The sequence below is a fragment of the Ischnura elegans genome, chromosome 6 (genome assembly GCF_921293095.1).
Source record: "Ischnura elegans chromosome 6, ioIscEleg1.1, whole genome shotgun sequence".
Classification (NCBI taxonomy): domain Eukaryota; kingdom Metazoa; phylum Arthropoda; class Insecta; order Odonata; family Coenagrionidae; genus Ischnura; species Ischnura elegans.
In genome coordinates this window covers 95,751,037-95,771,520 of record NC_060251.1, presented here as the reverse complement: position 1 = coordinate 95,771,520, position 20,484 = coordinate 95,751,037, and the positions used below count along the sequence as shown (strand labels likewise).

General features: G+C 39.5%; 1 protein-coding gene across 1 annotated transcript in view; it reads left to right on the top strand.

The window, feature by feature from the left end:
• Positions 1-17,844, top strand: part of LOC124161218 (protein lin-28 homolog A) — a 109,743-nt gene extending 91,899 nt beyond the window's left edge. Inside the window, exons 2-4 of the mRNA XM_046537481.1 lie at positions 12,956-13,062; positions 15,388-15,560; positions 16,581-17,844. Of these exons, the coding sequence (XP_046393437.1) occupies positions 12,956-13,062; positions 15,388-15,560; positions 16,581-16,941 (641 nt within the window). The 3' untranslated portion in view covers positions 16,942-17,844. The remainder of the gene's footprint in view (positions 1-12,955; positions 13,063-15,387; positions 15,561-16,580) is intronic.
• Positions 17,845-20,484: the final 2,640 nt, after the last annotated feature.

Here is a 20,484-nt window from a genome sequence, read left to right as displayed (position 1 = left end):
GTTTCATGTGATTCGTTGTGGAAGTTGTCAATCTTAATAAGAAAACACCATTTTAGACTTCACGAACGAATATATTTATCTCAACTGATCCTGGTTTCGGCAGCTCAGTACAATTTTTAGTGTGAAATAGCTTGTGGCTGTTGGGTAAAATAATGTAATGTCTGTTTTTTCCGGCGAACAATGGCAGTGAACATTCCTCACGTTTCGCACCGGGTAATGTATTCCATATATAAAATATTTAAAGAAATCCATCCATACATTTTTAATGTTGGTTTAATATTGCGATCAACAATATAAGCTATCAATAAATTGTGGCGTCGGGGTAAAGTCCTCTACTGCTAAACCGAAGTTCGCGGCTTCAAATTCCGCCAGGGTAGGATGCCCTTATGCAGGTCATGGGTGTTTGTAATAGTCCATAGTTGTTAATTGTGAGAATCCCCTGATGTGAAGACCTTAAATGTGCTGTTTTCGGGGAGGTAAAAATAAATCAAAATATAAGCAAAAAATGAAACAACAAATAGGTGAGGAAATGTTTGCTTTTAACGACCGATCAGCAAAGCCGCCGACGACTGACCGAGAAGCAAAGCCGGTGTAGAAGTTCCAGACCAAGGGTGGCAATCGTTTTTGTGAGTGAGTGCCAAAGCTTAATTGCGCTGTTTTGATGCTGTGAAGATAAACCAAAAATGATAACAAATTTGGAAGAATTTGTGGTACATAGGTGGGGTTGGATTGAGTTAAAAATGGATGTGGTTGGTGTTAATAAGATAACTGTGTCTTATTATGTACAAAGGACTTTATAAACCTGGTCTTCGGTACTGTGGTGTAAGTCAGGTCATATCTTTGATTTTTCTTCCATGAATTCTAAATATTTTGTGATACTGGAATAAAAAACTAAAACGGTGGGTACTTATAGTAAAGAATATCTGTGCAGCATAATGCTCAGTGAAACCAGTAGCCAAGGAATGGATAAATTGGGCAGCGTAGGTATTTTTATTCCGCAAAATAGTATCCAAATATTGTTTATCCGGTCATAAATGTGTAAAACATACGTGTACCTTCCCGCCACACTCGTTTGCACCCCATTCTCCACGTGCCAATACGCATGCTATCAGAAATTTAGCGTTCTTTTTTCTACCGTCTTTCCGCCGTAAGAAATTCTCTCCCGACTGAAATTGTTCCCTTTTCTTTATCAATTAAAATTTTTTCTGACTTGGCAACATCTTCTTTTAATGCAAAATTACCTAATAACTTGCTAATACTAAAGATTTGGCCGCCATATAGGTTTGTTGTTTTGTTTATTTACTGTTTGATTTTTAATTTTATTATCTTCTCTGTTTCATTTATATTGTTATGAGTGTGCTTAAAATTGGCATTCTTCTTTATGAGTATACTTTTCTTTACTAAAAAGAAATATAGTAAAATAAAACGTATATAATGCTAACATAATAATGTTAACATTATAAGCACGGTATGGTATTTAGAGGAGGCTCCAAACAGCTGAGGTTATTTGCGCCAAGACGGATAGGATTGTGCTAAGGATAGGTTAGGAAGGGTGGAGAGAAACCCGGCGTCGGCGTTAGCCTACTATTAACGATAGGCCCCTAGGGGATCACGGCTTAACGTTCCATCCGACGGGCGGAGTTCTGCGCTTGAAATGTCCTCCACACAAGCAGGAATCAGGAGCCTCTGAAAATTCTCTGCCACCGCCGGGATTTGAACCCTAGCCCACGGGGTGGAAAGCCAACACTCTAGCCAACACACCTACCCGATCTCTATTACAATATGGCAAACTAACAAATGAAATAGATAAAGCTCGAATAATTTTAGGCGGCAAATCGTTCGGTTGTGATCGATCGAAAAGGTTGAGATTATGGTCCTTGACTGCTAAGAATGCCACCGTTCTCGGAATCGAAGTGGTTTCCTTCTCTCCCCCACCCCACGAGGTTACCCACTCCCCCCCCCAGTCCCTCTTGCCCCTTTATGTGGAGGCGGTCGCATCCATCTTCCAACCCATTCATCCCATTCCACCAAGTTTATTCACCCCACCTCCCAACAGCATTCAGTTAGCCCTCCGCCCCGCAATCTTGAGAAGGTGTGGTCGAGACGGCTTTAGTCACAACAAATACGTGGCCACGAATTTTCGATCATGATGAGCCCTGGTAGTTAGTCGTCGCAATGTATTTGTAAATAAATATGAAGTCTGCTGTGTTTCTTTGACGGCTGAGGAATGGGAAAGAAGAGATGCAAAGATCGAGCCAGTAGGTGTGTTACGGTGAGTGAGACGGTTTTAGCAAAAATGCTAGTTGTACAGTTGAGGGAAGCTAGGTTCGTAGAAGCTACGACGGAATGGATGAAAATAATACTTAATTTTTTGTTCAACATAAATAGTTTTTGTATTAAAACTTCTAAGTTATTAATATCATTTACATCATGAGTTTTGGTTCCATGAAGTCACGCTAGCGGCAATGAATGACTTTTTGCTCACTAATAGGGTAGTTTCCTTCATCAAAGATAACAAAGGCATTGATTGGGATTCGTTACCCACCATTAGTGTATTCATAATATACAAATTATTTGGTTTTAGAAATCCCAGTTTAGACGAATTTTTATGGTCCATTTGAACCTAATCTGAAAAAGGCCAGATTGGCGCCCATGTGATGCCTCTCTACGTGACGTCACAGGGACCTAGTTTCTATACGAGTAGATAGGAGTTTTTCATCGTCTGAGATTACCAATGCATGCATGAGGCACAGAGCTCAGGGAAACATCTCTTAATAATCACCTATTAAAACTGGCTAAGATCGGAAAGTTTTCCTTGTTTGATAAGGTATTAATAATCCTTATTTAAGCCACGCGCTGCCTGCTAGCAGGGTACTCTACGCTACCGCCATGCTCGGCAGCAAGAAGCCTGCATCGTAGCGGCGTTCATAGCCTCGCACCCAGTTGACCTCACACAGCAGCAGGCAGACGTCACACGGGCTTTTCCCAGCATTCATACTTACTTAGCCGTCGCGTTTTCGCGCGCTTGAAATTTTTCACTTTTAATTTAATCGCGAAAAAAAGACGTCGTCATTTAAAAATCTAAAAGCGTGAAATACGTTCTCCAGGAGTAATAATCTTTCAATTTAGGCAATAAAAAATAATAGGAAACCACCCTATTGTCAGTACATGTTGGATGAAAAGAAATTAAGAGAGATTTTGTTGAACGGATAGGGATACGAATTCGTTTTACCCCTGAGCAATGAAGAACTTAATAAATGTTAGGCGAAACTCGGTACCGTGTGTCTCCTTTTCTTCCTTCTCTTTGTTTTGTTAACGGCTCGTGTCTCTCTCCCTGCCACAAGTCTATTGAGGCTGCTTTCGGAGTAGCTTGTATAAGTAAATGAAATACACAGTTGTCATCTTGTCATCCACCAATAAGGACATAAGCCTCACGCCAGCGATATTTTTGTGACAGGGTTACGCCATTTCGAAATAATAATTAATTATTTTATTGCTCTGAAGAATTCATACAGAATGGAGCCTTGATTACATATTTTGGGAAGTAACTATGAGTAGCCACGAAAAATAACCTGTGTGATGACTAGTAATATTTAAAAATAGGCTATGCTCATAAGTGTGAGAAACATTATTTGAAAGTACACTACTTATTGTGGTCAAGCCAATGGGCTTTTTCAAGAAAAAGTATGGAAGACACTCTTCTGCGATTGTAATATTAATTACCACCTTTTGTTATTTGATATTACTATCGCAGAAAAGCGTTCTCCATACTATTTCTTGTTAACAGCCCATTAGCTTTCGGGGTAGAGATATATATGAAAAAGCCGTAAGTAGTCCGTTATGTTATTTGGGGCTAAATTGAATCGTACCTCTTTTGTTTACCATGCTTCCATCGTTTGGGCCGCACCCGAGTTGTCACATTCCCCCCTCCCCCCGATCGCCTGGATTCCAGTCCCCTCCTCCCTCCCCCCACCCCTTTCCCCTACGACCCTCTGGAATGCACTCCCCCACCCCCCTTTCACCCCCCGTCACCACCCCGCATTCTACTTTTCCCTAGGCATGCTGCATTCTCCGCATCACCTAGGCAACCTCGTCACCTATGATTCTTCATCCTCTCCCACGTGGAACGCCGCAGCCAACCCGCAATCCATTGCAATAGATTAGAATTAGTGCTCGCATCCCTCAATTATCGCACTTTAACAATGAGTTTAACTCTGTAAAAATATAGTATGACACCATTTAAAGTCAATAACAAACTTTTATAAGTTGATCTTTCTTCACAATAGAGTAGTTTCCTTCATCAAAGAAAACGATAGGCATTGATTGCGATTCGTTACCCACCATTAGTGTATTCATAATATACATATTATTTGGTTTTAGAAATACCGGGTTAGACGAATGGCAATGGTCCATTTTTATCCTCATTTGAAAAGGGCCAGATTGGCGCCCATGCGATGCCACTCCACGCGACGTCACAGGGACCTAGTTTCTATACGAGAAGATAGGAGTTACACATCGTTTGAGGTTACCAATGCATGCATGAGGCGCAGAGCTCAGGGAAACATGTCTTAACAATCACTTATTAAAACTGGCTAAGGTCGGAAAGTTTTCCTCGTTTGATAAGTTATTAATAATCCTTATTTAAGCCAAGTGCTACCAGCCAGCAGGGTACTAGGCTACCCGCTAGCAGCCTGCGTTGTATCAGCGCTAAGCCTCGCCTCAAGGTCACCTCGCAGGGCGGCAACGGGAACCAGAAATACGTCACGCGGAGAGATTTCCCGGCATTCATACTTACGCGTCGCGTTTTCGCGCTCTTGTAAATTTTCACTTTTCATTTAATCGCGAAAAATAGATATCGCCATTTAAAAATCTAAAAGCGTGAAATACGTACTCCAGGAGTAATAATCTTTCGATTTAGGCAATAAAAAAATAATAGGAAACCACCCTATTGTGGTAATAGCCAAATTGACTCGCAGAAATCAGGTTACGTTTAAATAAAAAATTCTTTAGCAACTCTGAGGCATTAAATTGCTCTTACCAATGAAAAATATTGAGCTTATTAGTACAGAGTATAATAATTATTGAGTTGATAAATTAAAAAAGATAAATAGGTTAACATAGGTACACTTTTTCGGTGAAGTAGATGGCTGTTGCGCAAAAATAGGACACGAAAAATTACTGAAATTAAATATGGTTCTATAGAATGGAGCGGAAGATTGAATATCAAATGAGATTCAGTCCTTAAATTAAATGAATTTCAAATGATATAGCTTGAGAATATTGCAATGTGATCCAGCGAGTCGGTGTTCAATAGTTACCTTTAATGCTTCGGCATATTATAAGCACCTTGATTGATACTGTCATGCAGCTTCCTTCTGATCTAGATTAGCCTAAGGGCTTAGAAACTCATGATTTTCATCGTAGCGAGGTTTTAAAAGGAATTTTTAGCTAGATAAATCATAATTAAAATTATCTTCTTTCGCAAATGCTTAGGTAATGTCTTTTTTGATTTTACCATCGTTCTGTCAGCCATCTTGAAAAATGGCGTCACTGATAGTAACGCCGCCATCGGTAATTGTTGTCTTGATAAGGAAAATTAAGTTCTCATCTCGCTGGATAAGTTACCGTCGGTTGCCCTTGGATACCGTGTGACCGGGAATCGAACAACGGACCTTTTGCTTTCCGGACCACTACGCTATCCATGTTCCTTGATTCCCAGGGCATTTTTATCAAGGTTCACGGTGATGGAAGTTTGGCGATTACGTTACATCAAGTATGGCAACGCAAGAGAATACGGGCTTCCAAGAAGCCACTACGCAAAGGTGAACCGTACCCCAGCGTGAAGATCGCGCTTGGCAGTGAATGCCATACATTTAAAGCCCTCTGCGTAAATGGCGATGAAAGTCGCATAATTGCCAGGGGAAAAAAATTCCCGTGTAGGGAATCGGATCACAGATCTTTGGCTTTCTGCGGTCTTTTTAGTGGCCCGGAATGTCAAAGGTCCGTGGTTCGATTCCAGTTCTTGGGGATTTTTTCCCGTCACAATAAAGTGAATTCCACCCTCCTTGCTTATCAAACATTCTTCCTTCTAACTCGGTTTTATAATTCCCTCTCCACTAAGTAGTCCTAAACTTCCGTCTCCTCTACAAGTTCATTCACTCCTCACCCACCACGTCATGCGCTTCATCTCTCCTTTTCTCATCGTCAGCATTATTTTCTCCATTCTCCACAATACTCTCACAGCACCTATCCCAGAACATGCAATTTGAACGGTATATTTCTCAATGTTCCAGAAATGCCACTTCGTTTCCTCGTGGAAGAATTTCGTTGCTTCTTTGCCCAAAATCTGAACTACTTTGGATTAAGAAAACCCAGAAATAAATGTCTTTTTATGTGCCAATGTATATCGGAACTGGCAAAGAATACGTTTGGTGGACTAACTCATTTCTGCCTTAGGAATGGTTCACTTTATGATCATGTTGCATTTTTATTTCTCTATGGTGTCTATTTGAGTGCTATGTACTCAGAATGTATTAATACGGGTTACTTTTATATTACTCGAGCAAAAAATTGCTTTAGCTGCTCTTTTCAGTTTACATTCAGCTTTAGGAACCTATGCAGTGATCAATTTTAACTTTTTGTCTCCTTTGTAATATTTTCATGCGTCTTTACATAACAAAAACAAGGTACTATGTTGATGTTGATTTGCAATTTGAGATGGTACTCTTAATTCTTAGTTCATGGTAAAGCAGCGAATTTAAAGACTTGGATTCTTGGATATTACAAAAATACTTATACCACTTATTTTTTACAGCGCGCAACCCGGGTTTCGATGAATTATAATCATCTTCAGGCGCAAATTATGATCTGTTTATCTCATTATTATTACCTAGTCACCTGATGAATTTTAAATCGGACGCCAGATTAGGGGAAAAGGATGGGTAAATATATTCATTTATAAGAGTACTGTCCTGACTTTCAATAATTTAAGTAATTGTGTGATGTCCAAGAAAACTTATAATGGAATACCACAAAGTTAATCATCAGTTAGTAAATTTTAAAGACTTTTTGTTATATTTTTTAGGACATAAATGCGGGTAATGTGAATTCTACCCTCCTTGCTTCCTTCTAACTCTGTTTTCCTGCTAGCTATAAATCTTCACGGAGTCGCCCGCTAATGCACTCCGCAAGTGCCGGTATCACACCGAGGGGAAAAATTATTTTCCCTTATCGAAATTCATCTAGAAGAATAGAATACGCTTTTCGGGCTTCGAATCCTAACTAGCTCTTTCCTATTTTACTTAGGCTGCCGATCACTATAAGGGATAATTTCAAGTTTTATCATGTAAAATGTAAGAAATATGTGCATGAAATGTAACAAAGATATTTATCAGTTGCAATAAATATTATCATTCGAGCGTACGAATTGCCCCGTGGGACTTGACCAGTAGATTTAACCCACCCCACAAACTGTTCATTTTTAGGCTATTCGATACCGTTATTTCTGAGTTGTCATTGGTGAAGAGACACTAAGTTTTCCTTTAAATATGTTCGTCGAAGTTTTTAATATTCCCCTACGAAAAATATCCTGGTGTGTTCCAGGTCAAGTTTTATGTGAAATTTTCTCACGATTTATGATGCATTCCTTAAAGACCCGCTTTCAGTGGCAGTCCACTAATTTCTTGACCCGATTATGTAAGCACTAAGAATTCGGTATAGAAAAAAAACTCGATCGTTTAAACATTTATCTTCAGAGCAGCTCAACCATAAAGTTTTCCCCCTTCCAATTGACAGCAATATGATCGTTAACATCCCCCAATTAACATACCGAAGAGACGCCGGCAGAGCAGTCATAAAAAATTACGATAGCAAATTCGTCGGCATCGCGCCACTGGTGGAGGAGTGTATCTTTGCCCAGGCACCGCATATTTTTTGGTTCTTCGTAGTTCTCCCGTCATCCGTTATGTAAAGCTGTTCCTATAGCTTCTTCCACATTGGTTCTGCTCTCTGTGATTTATCGCTGGGTAATTAATGGGCTGAAATGTTAATTATAGTTATTATGATGGGACTAATTATAATTTTTGGAACATTGTGCATGGTATATTTTTTTAACTTTGTATAATGGAACTATTTTGTTGTATTGTCCTGTTGGTTTATCGCTCACAACGAGTAAGAGAGTTGATTTCATGGTTCTATGTTTATATTTACTCTATGATGTTTGTGAAGTAAATTGTTTTTGTTCTAAGTGGACATAAGCCCTAGAACATTAAATATATTACTAAATCCGTGTAAGACCCGCGGAGAGTAATGTATAATTTTAAGTCGTGACTATATATTGAACACCCTTGAGAGGAAGTTGCCGAATGACTCTTTCTTCGGCTTATAGATTAATTTCGACTGTATATTTCCAGCCCTACCAAATGGGAAATTATTGAAAGACTGGTGACGCATCTAACATACAGGACGTGATCCTTCCGGACTTCGTGTTCTTCTTGCTTTACAGTTGAATATTGCCGTTAGTGGTTCATATTAAGTTGTTCGTAATAAATTAATTGTTGGAATTATTTATTAATTTTGGAATAAAAAGTTACTTTTTACAGGCACACTTTAATATTTAACATACGCCATGGTATTTAGAACCCCTGCGTAGTTTTTTTCCGTAGCCCACGTTATTTCCTTTTTGTTTTTGGAATTCTAAGATAGATAGGTATACACTTCATCAGTTTAAGGAATCAATCATGCTTTTTACCGCTGAAAGGAGCCCTGCATAAGCCATTATCTGCTCTCTCGCGTGGTAGTTACCAATCGCTTCATTTGTGGCTAGGAGGAGGTTCATATGTGCGTGGAAGTTTTTCCGTCTTGAAGAAAACTGTTAGATTACGTCAACGTCCTTCGTAAGTGGTCCAGCGCGTGAAGGATTTTTGTGAGCAGCGCTATTTCGCTGTGCGGAAGGGTCGATTCCCCTTCGGAGGACGATCAAGGGCGCCTGGAGGAGAGGATTTATATTGCTGCGCCACCAATCGCCGGCGTTGAACCCACCCACTTCGTGTTCCGCTACTACGCATCGCGAAAATTCGACGAACGCTCCGCTGATCGGAAGGTGCCGTTGTCCGCATCGGACGCGAGGCGTCATCATGTTGATCGTGGACAAATCGTTGACGGGGTCATCAGTTGCTGCAGGATTCATCGACAGGCCTTTCAGGCATGACTTCCATCCGTCGTGTTTCCGATGAACGTCAAATTTATCGAAGGACGAGAACGCGAAGGTAAGGTTTGGGAAGTGTGCAGTGACGTGTTTCATTCATCTAAATCTTCATAATACACCCCAAAAAGGCGAATGGCGGGGGGTGTTAGGACACCATCCGTTTATAAGAAAATGAAGTGCACGTTGGAGTGATTAGGATACTGAGTTCTACTGTCGAGTGATGGAAAGATGGATAGAATTTCCATCCCTGGAGCCACCACGGAAACTGATTAAGTGATATGCAGTAAACCGTTGTTGTTCTGTGAAAAACGAATTCATTTGCCTATTCGTTCGACAAAATATCGCTCTAATCCTATCGTTTCTGTCAGGCCTAGAAATTTAGTGAGGTTCTAGGATAATGTTCTCCATGTCTCTCCGTAAGATATCTGTTCTTGATCGGTCATGTCCAGTTCTGTTGGCAACTATCATTACCAACTCAAAACATTGTGTTGGCTTCAATTGGCTCTTTCACAAAGTTTAATTTATTGTAGATTGTGATAGAATGTGAAAGATAAGATTACCCATATTTTCCCTTTTTTCTATACGTCGCTTAAGGCCGCTATTCACGGTGAATGATCATGCGAATTAAATGATTAAATCATTCAGGAACGTTAAATCATAACGGAAAAATTCGCGAATGAACCGTCATGCGCATTATCATTCAGTGAAAATTAGAACATGTTCTATTTTGCTCGCATGATCCCGTGAATAATGGCATGATCATTCAGCATGATCACTCGCATGATAAGTCACCTTGTGCAGCGGTCTTTACTTTTTGAGCTGTTCGTATCGAAAAATTGATGACCTTAACCCTTTCGTAGGTAATTTAATTATGTTATTAAAGTATTCTACCGAAAAGGGTGGGTGCATGGAGTATTTAAGAAGTACTCTGCCAGTCTCCCTCCCTTCATGGTCTTTCGAGCAAAACTATCTTTTGCGAAAAAAGGAATAATGACGACTACAAATTGAAAAATAATTTAACGCCCCCGATAATTCCATACCTATATAATTTTCTCGATTGCTGTCCTTCACTGGATTTAGGTATGAAAAGTCGACGAAAGCTGTAGCTTACAGTCACCTGTCTAGTTAATAATTTGTTTGTGAATGTTAATTGATGGAGTACCTCCACAAAAAATCGCCTCGCATCAAGCTAGTCCAACATTAAAAAAAAACACCCCCTGCCACGCTCCGATGCCCTGCGGTCGGTATGCAGATGAATGGATAGGTTCTAATGAGCTTAGCCCTTCGCACATTCTTGCGCCACATCTGACGCCAGTGTGCATCTCGTTGATTCCTGTGTGTCGAAAGCAGAGAGAGACCTAGAACCGGTTGCCGGGATGAACTGGACTGATGGAGGATGTTTACGACGCGGTTGCCCTGGTCACCGATGAAGGGAGAGTCGTCGACGGAGCCCATTCATTCCATTCTGGATGCGGAGGCGCATTTCTCGACTGGTTCATTTTTTTTCTCTCCATCTTCTATTTTTCTCTGTGAATTCTATGGCCGTTCCCTTTTCATCTGCGTCTTTGTAGAGGACGGCGCGTGGTCCAGCAGTAGTCGCGTCAGGTGTGGTGCCATACGCGCCATTCACAATCTGCCGAGCATCTCCCCCATTCATCCCTGCACTTGTCTCCTCGTTAGAGATAACCTGTTATTCGTGTCTCGTGCCAAATCGGAATTTTTTAAGCTCTAAAGGGGTGTTTCCCCGCGGGCTATAAAAGGATACGGAGTATAACTAGAGCATAATTTGGTACCAGGCAATGGACACCATGGTTTCCTATTAATCAAAAAGTTAAAGCCGTCTTTCAAAGACATACTTAGGTACCTAAAAACAGAACGCGGTGTAAACCCGGAAAACCATCACCTAAAAACAGAATTAAACAAAGAATTTTACCACGAATTTGTTGCTATTTTGAGTTTTGCCAATGCTAAAAACGTTACTCAGCCCTCATATTTTATTCATTTTTATTTGCATGGTATAAATTAGCTTTTTTGTGAGATGAATTGTTTAGGCACGCACAAATTTATTTTTTATTGCAGATATTTTATATTTACATTTCTGAATAAATTCGGAAAATTAATACCGAGCCAAATTTCTTCGATTATTTTGCGACATCTAGCATACTTCTCGAGTTATCGGCCTTGGTAAATCGAAGTTTTCAACCCTTTCGCGGGAAAAGTTGTTGACGTCAGTATCTCCTCCCTTTATCCTCCTCCTTATCCTCCCTTCAATGGTTGTTACTATTGTGTTGCTACGTGTTCCAATCATTTCCAGTGAGCGAATGTTGTGTACTCAATAAGACCCCTGATAGTGTCTCGAACTTTTTGCGTGATGGCATCCGATACATTGGGCTGATTTGTTGATATATTTGCTTGAATTACAACTTTGATACGTCTTATCCATACTGAAAACTTGTGACTTCCGACTTAACCACCTTTAAGTTAAGACAAGAATCTTTTTACCCTAAAGTTCCCAAATTGAATTTATGTATTCTAGAAATTTCTTCCGTCAGACGACCGATAAATATACTTATTGTTAGATTAGATAAGGTAGGTAATTTAAAGACTTTTCAAATAAATATTTTAAGAAAAGGCTGCAGATAAGCCAGGTAGAGGGCCATGGTTAAGTCACCTGCGATTTCACCCTTGGAGAGAAAATTCTTGATGAGTAATTTAATGTTCCTCTTGGAATTATAGGGGTCGAGTTTCTTCTTCTCCACTTTTCTATCCATTGCCCACCTCCTCCTCCAAGACTTAAGCTGGAAAGAGTATTGGGGTGTGGATCATTTGGAGGGGGAGTAATATTTAGTTGGTTGAAGTGTTATTCAGAAGGTTGGATACCTATGCGACAGTAATTCCAAAAGAATTCCAGGGTGTTTCACCCCTTTCTCCTTCTACCCCCAGCTAAAACCTTTCTATCTAATAAGCATCTGACTGGTCATGACATTCTCCAAAAAAAATTACTATGTTCGAGATAATATTTTGTATCGCTAGCAATGATATAAATAGGATTTTAATTTAGGGGGTGGTGAACCTGTAAGGAGACACTATTGGGGGGGGGGGGGCAGCAAAGCAAGACCTCTTAATGTTTACCTACCTACGTTTTTAATATTATTTTTATGCTCCTTTTGCTAAACTGTACAATATGCGAAAACTGTGGTGTTTTAAAAGTTCATATATAAGCAATAATTTGGAATGATTTTGTCAGCCTGTGGGGGTGAATGGTTCCCCTTCTTATTCATGCAATTGATCATTAATAAGTGCAAATTCAAGTTTCTTCCAAAAATATTTATTTACAGCTTTTTTTAAACTCTATACTACATTTATGAACCTCAATTAGGAGTTCCATCATTTCCATCTGTTGATTGCGTTGTCAGTGGCGTAGCCAGGAATTTTGCTTGGAGGGCCAGGGGGGGAAATCTTTTTGAAACAGGGTACTAAGTTGAGGGTTTTAAAGTAATTTTAACACTTTTCATAATCAAATAAACTTCATTTGTTGGAGAAATATTTTGTAAATCATAATTTTTCAATATTTTGTTTTCTTTCATGATGGAAAATAATTGAGTTTTTTTTTATATTTTAGGGGGGTGTCCGAACCCCCCGGATCCCTCCCCCTGGCTACGCCGCTGTGCTTTGTCATCAAATGAATGTGGTATCTGTAGCAATATTTTTGTCATAAAACTACAATCTTATTCTTTCACTGAATTTCAGGTGTGAGTAGCGGGAGGCGCAGAGGCAAGTGCAAGTGGTTCAACGTTGCCAAAGGGTGGGGATTCATCACCCCGGACGACGGTGGTCAAGACGTTTTTGTGCATCAGGTGAGGAATTGGAAATAAGCCATTGGAATCGAAGCCATGAATTCCGAAACAGCCTCTGACCTTTAAGCAAAAAGGTTTGAGGCAAACCATTCCCTCCGTACATCTCTGAAACTAGCAAAGCCTGGGGTGGTCTGGCTGGTCGGCGATTGCCGATGGTCCCAAGCTTACCGGGCCCTCACAACACTCGCGTTTATCATGCAGGGTATATGATAGGGGTAGTAAAAAAAAAGACTCGGATAACCTGAACCAAAGTTTTTTTGCAATGATAACATTCTCAGTTTTCATAAATTTGCTTTATTTACAATGTAATCATTTTCAGTGTAAGAAGACCACATACAAAAATAAAATAAGATGCCAGAAAAATACATGTAGTGAACCTGATGCTTCTTTGAAAGGGTTATTCGAAAAGATTATTTTAGAGGTATTTTTAGATTTAAATACAGATTAAAGGAACAATTTCAATAAATAGATTATAGAACCATCATACATTATTAAATTTTATAAGCTCCGTAATTGTCACTTTTCACAAAATTTTTTCTTGCAAAATTGCTCTTTTTATTGACTTCTATGTGTTTTTTAAGAGCCAGAATAGCATCAAAATCCATATCCGGGCATTCAGTTTCCTAAAATATTCTGGGGAAGGACCCTCGAATCCCACGGCAAGGAGGCCCCCATCATGATCCACTACCAAAGGTCCCCAGTCACTCCAAACACCTTTTAGGAAAGCCATCAATTTTTCCTACGAATAGTTATGTTACTTTATACCATATATGCAATATTCATCCACAAAAATAAATAAAATCAAATGGTCAGCCAGAGTAGCCCCAAAGATGAACAGGAGCACTAAATATCCTCCAAGTGGATATGTAATCTTTTGGAAATCATGGCTTTGATTTCGGATTGTGACAAAATTCTTTTGGTCCAATGTTGCTGATATGCTAGCTTTACTTTCGCAATACAAACGTCGTCAATGGAAGGGAGGTTTTTGTGCCTCAGAGCATTTTCTGTTTCTGCTCTTCTCATTATTTGTCACAAAAGTAAATGTTTAAGTTTACTGATTGTTATTTTTAAGTTAAATCCATCTAACCCTTTGCCTGCCGTAGGAAAGTGAGGGCTTTCTTTTTCAATCAATTTTATATTTCCCAACTTCAAATTAGTGTGAATAAAAGTTAATAAGTATTAAATCTATACTATTTGCTCATCCAATTGGAATGGAATGACGGTTTGTTTCATCCAAAAGAAGTATGGGCATGAAAATAGAAATGCAAAAGTAAGTTCACACAGTTCAGCAATGTGAAAGGAGAAAGCAAACTTCAATGCAGTAGAGTAATTGTCTTGCCTGAATGACTGCGTACAGGTAATTTATAGTTCTCCATCTTTTGGGTTACTCCACGCCCAGATTTTCTGTCGGATAGTTTCACCCAGGGGCGCAGCTAGGAATCAAGCCTAGGGGGGTTTCAGGCACAACTAAAACTGAGGTCCTTGGCAGTGATGGATCCAGGATAGGGACAAGGGGGGAGCTAAGTAGGGGTTAAAATCCCAGCATAAGTGGGGTCGGAAAAAAATTACCATTCTATCTAGTGTAAAATGGGGGGGACTATAGCCCCCTTAGATCCACCACTGGTCCTGGGGGTATGGAATACCCAAGTGGGAGATGTGCAGGCCCTGCACCAGAAAAAAATTAACATAAGTGGTTCAAAATGGTGAGTTTTACGGCTTTCCTAGGGATATGTCATTAATCCTTACACTATTCTATAAGTAATATTAATCCAATTAAGTAAAATAGATTTAACTAAAAAATTTCTGTGATCTCTGGGGGGGGGGGGGGTTTATCCTTCAAAACCCCCCATCGCTGCACCACTGGTTTCATTAGTGATCCTATGGCTTCTTAAGATCAAAAATGATGCTCTGCATTTTTATCAGTCTTTGTTGCCTGTCCTTACCGTCTTTTTGCCTATTTGTTTGCTGATTTGTTGCCTCTCCGAGTGTTATCTTCCATGATTGGTAGAGAGCATACATCACCTCTCCATACTCCACTTATCATGGAAGAGAGCGCTCAGAGGGGCAATTATTCAGCAAACAAATAGGCAAAAAGGTGGTAAAAACATGCCCCATAAAAATTTAGAAAAATGCAAAGCAGCACCTTTAATCTGGATGCATTGTAACCCAAAAAATAGAGAATCATGTCACTCCGCAGAAACCTGAGAAGCCAGAAATAATGGATCTTTTCCGCTAAGATTTGGGAGTGACTTAGCAAAACCTTTTACTTTAATTATTTTGATCTCATTCCATGTATCAACTAATTATTTTTCTGTTTCATTCCAGAGTGTGATCCAAATGAGTGGCTTTAGGAGTTTAGGTGATGAAGAGGAGGTGGAATTTGCTTGCAAGACTTCCGAGAAGGGACTGGAGGCAACTGTTGTCACCGGTCCTGGAGGAGCGGACTGTCATGGCTCTCACAGGAGGCCGATGACCAAAAAGAGATTCCGGAAAATAAGGTTTGTGTTCCTCTGTAAAATTCGGCATTAGTGGGGCATAGGAAATACAAGTTTATTTACTAAATGCCTTTATTTTGCGAATTTGGAAAGTGTAAATTTTAAGGAAAAATCATTTTGTTTGTCTAAAATGATATAATAAGGAGTGGGTATCTATTAGATAACCGGTAAAAGGAAAATCGCCGTGTTCTCTATCAGCTTCAATAAGAAAATTCTCCATCAATGAAAGACCACAATATTACCACTACACAATACCTATTTTAATTTCAATTTTATATATGTCCTGATTTCCTTGCAGGAGTATTGAAGGGAAAATTATCTCAAATGATCTTTTGCTTCCATTTGCGTGCCAAGTGGAAGAGGGGAAGAGTACTTATCTTTATACATATTTAGACAATTACAGGTGCAAATAGATGAGGCATATTTCACTATAAAAAGCTGCAAGTTGGGCATAAAATAGTGCAAGTCTGTAGTGAATGACTGTTACTGCATGACAGTGGCGTAACTATGAGGGGGGGGGGGGGTGATGGGGATAGATCCTCCCCCCAAAACCTCAGAGAAATAAAAAAAATATTTTAAACTATTGTCTAGTTTTGACATATAATCACTGCATTTACTCAAAGTGAAATTTTATGTGCCAAAATGATGTAAAATGTATTTCCAGGCATGTAATTTTTCAAACATTTTCCCGGACCCCCTGTTGCTCGGAGGGGGGGCTCACTCCTAGACCCCCCATTCCCCCCCCCCCCAAACCATATTCCTAGTTATGCCACTGCTGGATGATATGCTTCACTTCCTGTATTTTCATTATGTACTCCAATCGATTACTTACAATTAGTGGAAGTCCTATGATGAAAAATTTATCCAATATCTAAAAGCATTTCACATTTGCAAAATATAACTTTTGCTAAACTCCATCTCACTATTCCTATTTCATTTTTATTACTTAACAATTGGTACTTTACTTTTCATTTTTATTATTTAATGGTAAGCATAGCCACTTACTTTTTATCTCATTTACAGGTGTTATAACTGTGGTGAATTTGCAAATCATGTTGCTGCCAAGTGTACAATGGGCCCGCAACCGAAAAGGTGCCATCACTGTAAATCTGAGTCGCATCTGATTGCTGAGTGCACCCTAAGGAAGGATAGGGCGAAAGGCGGTGAAGATGAAGATGGTGATGGGGCCCCTATGGAAGGGAACGGTGTCGCCTCTGAGGGCAATGGGGAGGTCGCAGCGGAGAACCATCAAGTGCCAAAGAACTCTGAAGAATCAAAATCAGTCAAAGACTCAGATAGTGAGATGCCCCATTCGACTTCTGAGCCTGTCCTTGACCCCTCCCCCACGAGTGAAAATGTCCCCATTGCCGAAGGAGATTCCTAGGGGGTACACAGTCAGGGAATCCCTTTTTTTATGGAGGGCAAACCTCACTGGACCTTCCTCTGACTGAGTATTAAGAAAGAGTCACTTGTGAGCCATGATTCCCTTTGTAAATTAATGTCTCAGAAATGGATGAATGCCGACTGGATGTATTTTTTTTTCCTTTCTTGTGAGATGGAGGCAGAGAATGCGTTGTAAAAGATGCTGTGTGTATAATTATTTACTTTGTTGTTGGGTGGGTAAAGTGTGGTTGGTAAGTAAGTGCGAGGGATGCTCCATTTAGGAGCCTGTGTGCCATGATGCAGCCAAATTGTATGGGATCAAATTACACTATAATGAGGTAGCATCTCTCGTTTAGCCAGAGACGAAACCTCTAGTCCTAAGCCTTTGCCAAGCTAAGGGAAATGTTGAGTTGGGCAAAGCTCTTTTATGAGCTGGTTAATATGTTTATTTGTTCAATTAAGTCGCTGGTAAAGCCAGCTAGTTCATTCTTCAGGAAAACATCTAGGCGAGAAAAATTCGGTGAAAAGTTTAAATTAATTTATCATATATTTTTGCCAAATTGTTTTAATTTATACTAAAATTATTTTTATTTCATGAATCACAAATAAAGTAAAAGTGAATTTATTACTTTGGAAGTTGAAAACAATAAATGATAAAAAGAAATAATGAGGCAATAAAATTACATCCCTGCCAAGAGTATAGGCAGGTAATTTAAGCAGCAACATATCATTGCTTATGGCAGGCAGGCCAGCATCATTGGCTGTGTATGGTTAGATTTTAAGTATGCGGAAGTTTCTTTACCTCAAATTGAAGCATTAATTTTATCTCAGTTCAGTAAAATCAATAATCTCTAATCAGCCAGGACAGAATAAGTATTTTCAAGTCTCCTGGTGCAAGGAATAGATATTTTTATATATATATTTTTTTTAGATCACGAGATGTGGGTCATCTCGTGATCTAAAAAAAATATATATATATAATAAGGGGTCGTGAAACATAAAGTTTGAATAGATATTTTGTGATTTTGTCACTCCTCATTTGTCCACTTGACTTGTCTGCTACCGTCAATTTTGTGAGGGGAGATTTATTTGGTTTAAATTAATTGCTGTAATCCAATGTGTTACTTACCTTATTTGGTTACCAATGTTTGTATTTTGGGCAGTCAACCCTACTCATCAGTATAACCAACCATACTTGGTCTTTTGTTCGTTTACAATTCTATAGTTTTTTCTTGCTACATCTTTCAACACACATGAGATAGATTTGTCTGATGTGATTTTATAGACCTCTAGAATCAAGAAAGTATCAGGAATTAGACATGATTTCATGCAGCAAATGGTATGCATAGATGCATAGGTACCAAAACAGGGTTAACTGCCAAATTTCTTATTGTTAAGGAGTAGGTTATATAGTATACATATTCATACATCATTTGGGTTGTACCTGAGTTTACAGGAGATGATTTGAGGATTAAGTCATAGTTGTATTGCATTTCATTTTTCTCATTCAATCATAAAATTCATTCATGGATGAAAATGTGATAACAGTATTACATGCTCTACAAGTATTTTCTCAGCGCAAAACTCCAGAGTTTATTTTGATAAGCAGTGTTTTCACTAATAAGATGTCAGTTAGATCTTTGTATCTATTACCATGAGACTGATTACAAGGCATTTTTCATGCAGACATGTATATTTAGTAAAGCTTACTTTAAAATTGAAATGTTGTTTTTATTTTCCCCTTTGACTAAAGGAGTAAATTCTTCATGTATGGTGACATTATTTTAAATGACGATTTCTAGGTGAAGAATTCATTTTGATTTTTTTCTAACAACATTCTTTACAGCTCTTTTTTCAGTGAAATTCGTGCCAATGTGTCTTCTGTAGTGATGGGCCAAGTACAAGTGAGTTGGCACAATCATGTAACTCTGCATCAAGAGCTGAGTGGTACACAGGTCACAGTCAACCCAGTGAGAAATGGGTGGTGGAATCCACGTGGAACCCACGTGGAATCCACGTTGAGTGGTGGATATTTGGTGGTGGTGGATATTGAGTGGTTGGACCCACGTGGCATCCACGTTGATTTCAAGTGGATTTGTGGTGATTATCATAAAATGTTAAACAGAATTTCTAATTTGTGGAACTTAACTCTCTGGTGTGACATTGCCTCATTTATCATCCTGAAACCACGCTAATTATGTGAAAATGTATCGCACATTCTATTTTTATATAATTCGTGGAAAGGCAGCCATGAGAGCACATGAAAAATCGTAGACACATATATAGAAGGTTTAGATATAGAGTGGTTGAGGTTTTATTGGTTTTAGGACAGCACCAACTGCTGTTTTAATTTTTCCACCAAATTTCCACGTGGGTTCCACGTTGATTCCACGACCAAAAACACGTGGTATCCACGTTAATTCTCCACGTGGATTCCACCACCCATTTCTCACTGGGAAGGAGTCAAAACTGGGTGCGATTCCCCCTCTGAGCACGATCTTGTCTTTGTGAAGCATGCCTCTGTGTGCCTTCCCTCCAAGTACCTTACCTCCATGTGCCTGTTCTCTTGTGTGCTGTGTGCCTCTCCTCCACACACCTTTCCTCTATCCACGCCTCCTCCATGCGACTCTTCTCTGTGCCTCTTTCCTCCCTGTGTATGCACCTTTGCTCCGCAGGGGTGCAGCTAGGAATTAAGGCTGGGGGGGGGTTTTGGGTGATAAATAAATTGCGGAATTTTAAGATAAATGGTTCAAAATGGTGAGTTTTAAGGCTTTGTAAGGGATATTTTATTAATCCTTACACTATTCTATAAGTAATATCAATCCAATTAAGTAAAATAGATTTAACTAAAAAATTTCTCTGAGCTCTGGGGGGGTTTTATCCCCCAAAATCCCAAAAGCGCCTCTCCTAGGTGTCCCTCCACTCTATGTGCTGCTTGTCTGTGTGCCTTTCCTCCATTTTCCCCTCCTGTGTTTGCCTCTTCTTCATGCTCCCCTCCTACGAATGTCTGTCTTTTAAGTACCTCTCCTCTGTACGATTCTCCTCTTTACCTATCTTTACTCATGCATACATCTGCCAATAGGGTAGTTTCCTTCATCAAAGAAAACGAAAGGCATTGATTGCGATTCGTTACCCACCATTAGTGTATTCATAATATACAAATTATTTGATTTTATAAATACCGGTTTAGACGAATGGCAATGGTCAATTTTATCCTCATTTGAAAAAGGCCAGATTGGCGCCCATGCGATGCCACTCCACGTGACGTCTCAGGGACGTAGTTTCTATACGAGTAGATAGGAGTTTTACATTGTCTGAGATTATCAATGCATGCATGAGGCACAGAGCTCAGGGAAACATCTCTTAATAATCACCTATTAAAACTGGCTAAGGTCGGAAAGTTTTCTTCGTTTGATAAGGTATTAATACTCCTTATTTAAGCCAAGCGCTACCAGCTAGCAGGGCACTCTGCTACCTGCTAGCATCCTGCGTCGTATCAGCGCTCAGAGCCTCGCCCCAAGGTCACCTCACTTGCGGCGGCGGG